This window comes from Engystomops pustulosus, chromosome 8 (assembly GCF_040894005.1).
Source record: "Engystomops pustulosus chromosome 8, aEngPut4.maternal, whole genome shotgun sequence".
In the NCBI taxonomy this organism is placed as follows: Eukaryota; Metazoa; Chordata; class Amphibia; order Anura; family Leptodactylidae; genus Engystomops; species Engystomops pustulosus.
The window spans coordinates 85,547,528-85,556,164 of NC_092418.1; the positions used below are offsets into that span (position 1 = coordinate 85,547,528).

Below are 8,637 nucleotides of genomic sequence, written 5' to 3' on the forward strand. Positions count from 1 at the left end.
AAGTCAGAACCGTATACTTTATTAATGTAACCCCTGTCCAAATTTTTTTTTCCTCTGTGACAACTGGATTTTAAATATGTTGGATTGTCATAAGAACCAGGATAAACAATAAATCTTAATTACAGACACCTTTGATAACTGCTATAGCTGTTTCTTGTAGCCTAGGGCTAAAGTACAGTAAATTGACGATATCCAGATATCCAGGTTGTCTGTAAGTTGGGTGTTCATAAATAGGGGACCACCTGTATTGCTATCCTGCATTCATTTACATTTTTTCTGATATCACATACGCAGTCATTTTTCTCCATGAGACAAAATTAGTTTACTGAAGGGTCAACTCATCAGGAGTAGAGATGTTATAAGCAGCAAAAAGACTCACAAAATGAAAACTGAAGCACCTCTAAGATAAGAATAGAGAGAGTTTCTGTAAGAAACATTTTATTACAGAAAATTCAGCTTACAGACAAATTACTGGCATACACTAGCAACCAAGTCTTTTTGAGCACCAGACATCTGCCTCCAGATGTAAAAATTTGTATTTCTATCAAAAAAGATTTATGAAGTTGCAGTCTTCCCTTTCTGGAATGAAAAATAATTTCCAATAGACAAAACATAAAAAGACAATTTTGAACAGTGGGACACTTCATAACCTGAAGATCTTTCCTAATATTTACGCCCCAAAATAGATTTAGCTAAATATACCCTTTTTTTTGATCAAAAGGCATCTCTCTCTCAATAGGGGGTGGGTGGGGGTATTAAGCAGAAGTCTCATATCAGAACTGTTGCAGTTTCCCATGGCAACCAATCAGAGTTCAACTTTCATTTTCCCACAGCTGTTTATAAAAGCTCTGATTGCTTTCCATGGACAACTAGGATAGTTTTACCTTAAAAAAAAATGTTGAGAAATCTCCCCCAATGTTTTCCATAGCGTAAGTTGTTGCATTTTAGTTAGATTTCCAAGAAAATATTTCTAAAGAATTTTCTGAACTGATTTTGTAGTTTTTTCCCTCTCTTTTTGCTTAGTTTCCTGTCATAAATAATTGTGTTTAGATTAGTGTAGAATCAAATAGTTTCACTTAACCCATTATTGTTTAATCTCTCTATCACGGACATCCTGTTTCTTTAAATAAATAAAGTCATCACCAAATGAAAATTTGTATACAAAGTATGGAAAGTCTGAGTCTAGAGAGAAATGTTCTCCCCAGTAGGCCATTTCAATCAGGTTTCTATGCAACACCCAAAACAATACAATCCACAGTATCTCTTTTGAATGTTAAATAAGACAAAAGCATGGGTTGACCTATATCATTTTCACTAATCTCACCATAAATGTCGCGTCCATGCGATCTCCCGGCCAGCACACACTATGATGCGGCGGTGTCATTGCTGATGACGTTTTAAGGCCATTTCACATTATTCCATGATCAGTTGGCTCAATGTTGGGGAAATAAGAACTCCATGCAAAATATATCAATATAATGCATGGAGCTCCATCCCTGGCATGGGACTGATCATGGAATAATATGAAATGGTTTAGGAATGGGTTTTTTCACGCCATTCTTTTTACCTTTGATCCAATGTTGTCAGTGAACAGAATAAAAATAGGTTCTAAATTAAAGTGGAAAATGACTGAAACCAGAAAGAAATAAAAAAGCTGGCCATAAGTCAAAATGGGTTGAGTTTAAAATCATTGATGTTAGAAAATGCAAAGGTGAGCCCCATATAACATTTAGTATTTAGCCCAAATTATCAAGGACACATCCAAAAAGACACAATACTTGTGTGGTGCACCAATAACCATGTGACATGTCACTCCCGCAAACTTTGTTTTTTCTTTCCTGAGACTGCATTCACACTTTCATTTGCATTGTGTTTAGAAAAGCAATTCAAAAGCAAATGAGGGAGGTTCCACCTGATTGCATAAAAATCAATTGCATGCAGTGCGTTTTTAAACTCAATGCAAATGCATCGTGTGAATGCAGCCTGAGGGTGGTGCCACACATGGCGTTTTTGGTCCGTTTTTAAACATCCGTTTTCAGTCCGTTTTTGGCTGTTTACCATGCATTTGGCTGCTTACAACCTGTTTATCTATTAAGATAATTGGGAAAAACTGACTAAAAGGGATGCGGTCACACGTTGCAGTGAAAACTGCATTGCAATTAGTTTGGATTTGGTTTTAGGAGCGGTTTTGTCAATTTCACAGGTGAAAGACATGAACTGAATGGGTGAATGAGATTTGTGGAGTAGGTTTCCCCTTCAAAATCAAATTCATGTCTTTCACCTGTTAAATTGAGAAAACTGCACCTAAAACCCCCACAAAGCTGATTGCGATGCAGTTTTAACTTCAACGTGTGATCGCACCCTGATAGTTTCAATTAATGCACTTGTGTAGGGAATGTCATCTAGTTAGAATAATCAACTGATCAACTGATCAAAATATTAATCCTTTAAAATACTAATATTTTAAAAATAACTATTTTTGGTGCAGAGCTATTTTAGTAGACGGGTAAAACCGGTCATAAAATCATAGATCAGGTGACTTGTAAGCATCAAAAGATTGCAATAGAAATTAGATACAGGTCGATGTGAACTTTGCAATTATATATTAAGATTTATAAAATAAAGAATATTTGGTTATCCAGACACCACTAATGTAGTCAACAATCAGAAATTATCACTTTACATTTTTATTCACCACAGTCTTCCAATGTTTTTGTTTTAAACAAAGGCGGAGCTAAACACAATCTACATTTGACTGGTAAAGAAGAGGCCGGGGATTTGCTAGCTTAAGTATAAAAGACCAAGTTAGACTTCTCTTTCCACTTGTTTCTAACTAGCAGTGATAATGGCTACTGACTCAGGAGAAACCCAGAAAAAGGTAAGTTATGCTATATACTTAATTTTTTTTTTTTTTGATTTGTACAAATGTTTCTATCTTACTAGTTTAATTAAATAATAGTTTACATGTGCTGCTGAATAAAATACCTTACCGATTGTGTTTCTTGTGATAGGCAAACATGAATGTTATACAAAATGTTAATCCTTTACCATACTGTAAGATACAACACTTGTGAAGGGGGTATTGTAAAATTACTACATTTTAAAAAAAGCCATCACAGTTCTGCTAATCATAATTTATTACACTAAAAATGTTATTAATTCTTGGTCCCTCTTGCCACTCGGGCAATGACTGCTAATCCATTTTAAGGGAAATCAGAGGGGACAAGAGGTAGGTATCAGCCAGTATCAGGAATGCATTTGAAATGAAATAGCAGAGATACTGGGAATTGAGCATCACTTTTATTTACTATCTTTAATGCTATGCTGGTTCTTAAAAGTAATGTAATAGTTTTCTTTTTAATACTACTTGATCAGGTAAAATGTGTAATATTTGAAAATATTTATAAATGCTTCTAGATTAAAAGAATTGTCCACTGTCTAAACATGTATCACCTATATTAACAATGTAAAGAGTATTACTAACTATAGGCCTATCACATACAATTTTATAAAAAATTGCATTGAATTACTGAAGACTAAAGTTATCTAATAATCCCATTGGGATATTTATGTAGTTACACTATTGGTGCTAATCTGGTTGATTTCAATTTAAACCTATCCTATCTGTACATATATGGTTCTTATGCCTTATGCTCTTTTCTTTTGGCAGATTGGATTCAGTGGCGTAAAATACCCAACAATCCTGGCGACAAATTCCAGCTATTTAATGGACAGTGAGTTTACTGAAGGGTCGACACATCAGGAGCAGAGGAATCCTAAGCGTCTAAAAGACCCTCAAATTGAAGGGGAATGGATTTGTACAACAGACCTTCTCCAAATGGGTGGTGTTAAGAAAAGGCCAAGACTTTTGCCACCTGAAATCAAAATGTTCATATTTGTTCCAAAAGATAGCAAAGAAACCATGAAGGAATAGATATGCAAGTCTAGACTGAGAGACACAAAAAATTAAACTCAAAAGAACATGGCAGCTCTAAGACAAATATATTAAAAATTCACATTAAGAGAGACTTCAACATTCTATTTCAATTTTGGTAATGTTTTTATTTTGTATATATTGATTTTTGTAAATGAAACGAAAAGCTTTTAATAGTGTTACTTTATTAAGTACAATGAAATATGTTTTAATAAAGGTTTATTTTTTATAGAAAACATGCTGTTTTTGAGTATTTATTTATGGGACAATTTGTACCAAAATTGCCAATTTGAAAATGCCCAGAGTTTTTGTTAGGAATATTATGTTATCTGCAATAACATTTAAGTGACCATTGCTGGTTACAGAAACACCTCAAGTACTATAAACAGCTATAACACATATGAGAGGTTCTAACTAACATGATTCAAACTAACATGACACACCTTTGAACCTTCACTTGTTCCTAGGCTATATCAAAGTAATCAGAGAAAAAAAAGTTGTCACTTCAATAAATTTCCTGTACTTAATGTTGCCAATTTAACTATGGTCCAAAATATGCTAATATGTCAAGATTACAATAAAATTTATCAGCCACCGTCTCTTCAAACAAAATAAAATATGGAAGTTTATTGATATGGCATACACCCTATTTCACATTGGCGTTTGTGCTCTGCTTCAATTGCGCATCCGTTGCGTTGTCTCATTTATTTTCCATTTGGTCTCATTGTAAAAGAAACTGAAGGTTTAAAGTTGCTTCAAAAACATCACACCTAGCTTTTCAGTTTAATCAGTGGAAAAAAACCCGGACGTTTTAGGTTTTTGTTTTGTTTGTTTTTTTGCGGACCCAAAGACTATTGCCTTCCATGATCCACATCCATGAAAAAAAGGACACATTCTATTGTTTTTTCAACGCACATGGATCTGTGAAAATATGAGCCAATGTGAATACATCCATAGAAATCAATGGCTTTGTGAGGCATCTGTGGAAATCACTGAAACACGTATTTCAAACAAAGCCAATGTGAAATAGACCTTTAAATGAGGTGATTCAATTTAGAATCCCACATCTATACCTTAGACCAACTGATAATACCAATTTTATAAAATGCAAAATTGGGAATTAGACTCACCGGTAATTCGGTTTCCATCTAGTCCTCCATGACGGCCCACTAGGAGGATGACCCTTGACCTCTGTAGGGACAGGAAGCAGAGAGGTTAAAAGGCTCCCCCCCTCATCCTCCCGCCAGTGTCTACCAAATAACTACACCGGTGGAAGATACAACGTAATTTTATTCTGCATGTTTTATCGTCACATACAGAAATTAACAACAGAGTGGAAGAAAAACATGGGAGGGAAAATATATAGGCCGTCATGGAGGACTAGATGGAAACCGAATTACCGGTGAGTCTAATTCCCAATTTCCATAACGTCCCCCATGACGGCCCACTAGGAGATCTACAAAATTAGTAGAGTTAGGGTGGGACCACAGCCTGGAGAACCTTCTGACTGAAGGCGAGATCCTGTGAGTTAGGCAAGTCCAACCGATAGTGTTTTGCAAAGGTGGATGAAGAAGCCCAGGTGGCAGCTCTGCAGATTTGTTCAAGAGAAGCGCCCCTCTTCTCTGCCCAGGAGGCGGATATGGCTCTGGTGGAATGGGCTTTAAGATTAGGAGGAACTTCCTTCCCTTGTTCTGTGTAACAAGAGGCTATGGCAGTCTTTAACCATCTAGCGATCGTGGTTTTGGATGCCTTTACCCCTTTGTTCTTCCCCTGAAACTGAACAAAGAGATTGTGATCTTTGCGCCAGGATTTTGTAACCTTCAAGTACTCTAAGACCGAGCGCCTTACATCCAGGGAATGCCACTCCAATTCCTTGCTTGAAGAAGGATTCCCGTAGAATGATGGAAGGATTATTTCTTGAATCTTGTGAAACCTAGACGCCACTTTTGGAACAAAGCTTGGGTCCAGAGTCAGAGTTATCCTGTCAGGGAGAATACACATATATGGTTCTCTAATAGAAATGGCTTGGAGTTCCCCCAGCCTTCTAGCCGAAGTCACGGCTACTAATAAGGAAGTCTTTAAAGTTAAGTTTTTTATACTAGCGTCCTTTAAAGGCTCAAAGGGAGGTCTGGAGAGAGCATCCAGAACCAGGGAGAGATCCCAGGAGGGAACCCGCTTCAGAATCTGAGGCCTAATTCTATTTGCAGCTGCAATAAATCTTTTGACCCACCTGTGGTCCGCCAGGGGATGGTCGAAAAATGCGCTCAAAGCCGAAATTTGGACTTTCAGAGTGCTGGTAGAGAGTCCAATTTCTAGTCCTTTTTGCAGGAAGTCTAGTACCTGTAAAATATTTGGGTTAGACTGAGAGGGGGGATTAGCCCCACAGAAGGTCACAAACTTTTTCCATATCTTATGATATATGGCGAAAGTAACCTTTTTTCTACTTGCCTTCAAAGTAGTTATTACAGCCCGAGAGAGACCTTGGGACCTTAGGAACTCGAACTCAGGATCCAAGCCGCCAGACGGAGTCTTCCTGGATCGGGATGGAAAATCGGTCCTTGAAATAGAAGGTCCTTCTGAACCGGTAGAATAAAAGGTTGCTGGACAGATAGGGACTTCAACAGTGGGTACCAGTTTCTTTTTGGCCAGTTTGGGCAGATCAGGATCACCCTTGACCGGTCGAGCAAAATTTTTCTGAGTACTCTCGCGATTAGGGGAATTGGGGGAAAGGCATACATGAGATTTCCGCTCCAACGATGGCTGAACGCGTCCAAGTGGTCTCTGGACTCGCCGGCCTCCAGAGAAAAGTATTGTTGGCATTTTGAATTCTCCCTCGTGGCGAATAGGTCTATTTGGGGCATGCCCCAGACGCTGGTTAGGTGTAGGAAGATTTCCTGGTTGAGACACCATTCGTTCGGTAGGATCTCCCTCCTGCTGAGATAATCCGCTTCTCTGTTTAGGGATCCCTTCAAATGAGTGGCTGAGATGGAAAAGATATTTTCTTCTGCCCACTGGAAGATGGTACGAGCCAGACTCGATAATACTGGGGATCTTGTACCCCCTTGTCTCCTTAAATAGGACACTGTCGAGACGTTGTCCGAGAGAATGTGGATATGATGATTCCTCAGATAGGCTGTGTTCGATCTTAGCGCTTCCCAGACCGCTCTTAACTCCCTGTAGTTTGAGCTGTTTCCTGCTTGGGCTAGAGTCCAGGACCCCTGCTCGTAGTGGGAAGGAAAGATTGCTCCCCAGCCTGAGCTGCTTGCGTCCGTCACTATGGTGATGGTTGGGAGGTGGTGCCAACATACCCCTTTCTCTAGGTTCCTTAATTCTGTCCACCACAGTAGGTCCCTCTTTACAAAGGAAGGAATCCGGATCTTCTTGTCTAGACCTGAGGACTTCCTGTTCCAGAAAGTTAGGATCCAATTCTGAAGGATCCGAGTATGGCTCTGACTCCAGGCGACCGCAGGTAGGCATGCTGTGAGGAGCCCCAGGATCTTCATCGCCTGTTTGACTGATACAGAGTCCTTCCGTCTGAATGAACGAATCTGATGCATTATGTTGGATATTTTCTCCTGAGGAAGAAAAGACATTTGGTGAGTTGAGTCTAGAATGATCCCTAAAAAGGTTTTCCGAGTGGAGGGTACTAAACTTGATTTTTTCAGGTTGATTAACCACCCCAACTCTGTTAAGATTCTTAGGGAAGACTCTCTTGCCAAAATTAGGTTTTGTTTGTCTTTCCCTATAATTAGCAAGTCGTCTAGGTAAGGGATGATTGATATGCCTTGTAATCTTAAAAAGGCTACCACCTCCACCATAATCTTGGTAAAGACTCTTGGAGCTGAAGAGATACCGAATGGAAGTGCACGGAACTGAAAGTGTAAGACAGAACCCTCGGGAGAGAGAACCGAGAATCTTAGGAATCTCTGAGATGAGGGGTGGATAGGTACATGATAGTATGCATCCCTTAGATCTAGTGTGCACATGTAGGAGTCTGTGTGAATAAGATGGGTAGCTGTTCTTACCGACTCCATGCGAAATCTTCTGTAAACGATGAAGCGGTTCAGCTCTTTCAAGTTGATAATTAGGCGATTTGATCCATCTGGTTTTTTGACGAGGAACAACGGGGAGTAGAATCCCAATTTTTCTTGTTCTTGAGGGACTGGCACCACCACTCCCATGTGGATTAGATGGAATACTTCCTGCCAAATGAAGGAATGTGTAGAATGAGAGAGAGATGGTAAGGGAGCAACAAACCTTGGAGAAGGAGGGGTTGAAGAGAATTCTATCCTGTAGCCCGATTCCAAGATAGACAGTACCCAGGGATTCGAGGTGACTTTTGTCCACTGGGATAGGAATCCCAGAAGACGCCCCCCCACTCTGGCGTCATTGTTTCTTGTTTCCTGGACCCTCTGGGAGGTTAGAGAAAAGGAACCCCCTTCCCCTACCTCCTTTGGGATAACTCCATCGTCCTTGCTTACCTTTGCCACGGTAAGTCTCTCCGGTGTTCCTAAAAGGACGAAAGGAAGGTTTCTTGTGAATTGTTTTGGACTCTGGAAATCCCCTTTTTTTGTCGGACGCCTTTTCGAGAATAGCGTCCAATTCAGGTCCGAACACGAAGTCCCCGGAGAAAGGAATGCTGCACAATTTGGATTTAGAGCGGATGTCCCCGCTCCACTGCTTTAGCCATAAGGCCCTCCTGG

The 8,637-nt window shown here is 39.5% G+C and overlaps 1 protein-coding gene across 1 annotated transcript; it reads right to left on the minus strand.

The window, feature by feature from the left end:
- Positions 1–5,407: 5,407 nt before the first annotated feature.
- Positions 5,408–8,320, minus strand: LOC140076157 (uncharacterized). Its single transcript, XM_072122666.1, has 2 exons — positions 6,165–8,320; positions 5,408–5,915 (listed from the first exon to the last, which is right to left on the minus strand). The coding sequence occupies exons 1-2, from the start codon at positions 7,409–7,411 to the stop codon at positions 5,408–5,410; spliced, it is 1,755 nt and encodes a 584-aa protein (XP_071978767.1). The 5' UTR covers positions 7,412–8,320.
- Between the last annotated feature and the right edge of the window lie 317 nt (positions 8,321–8,637).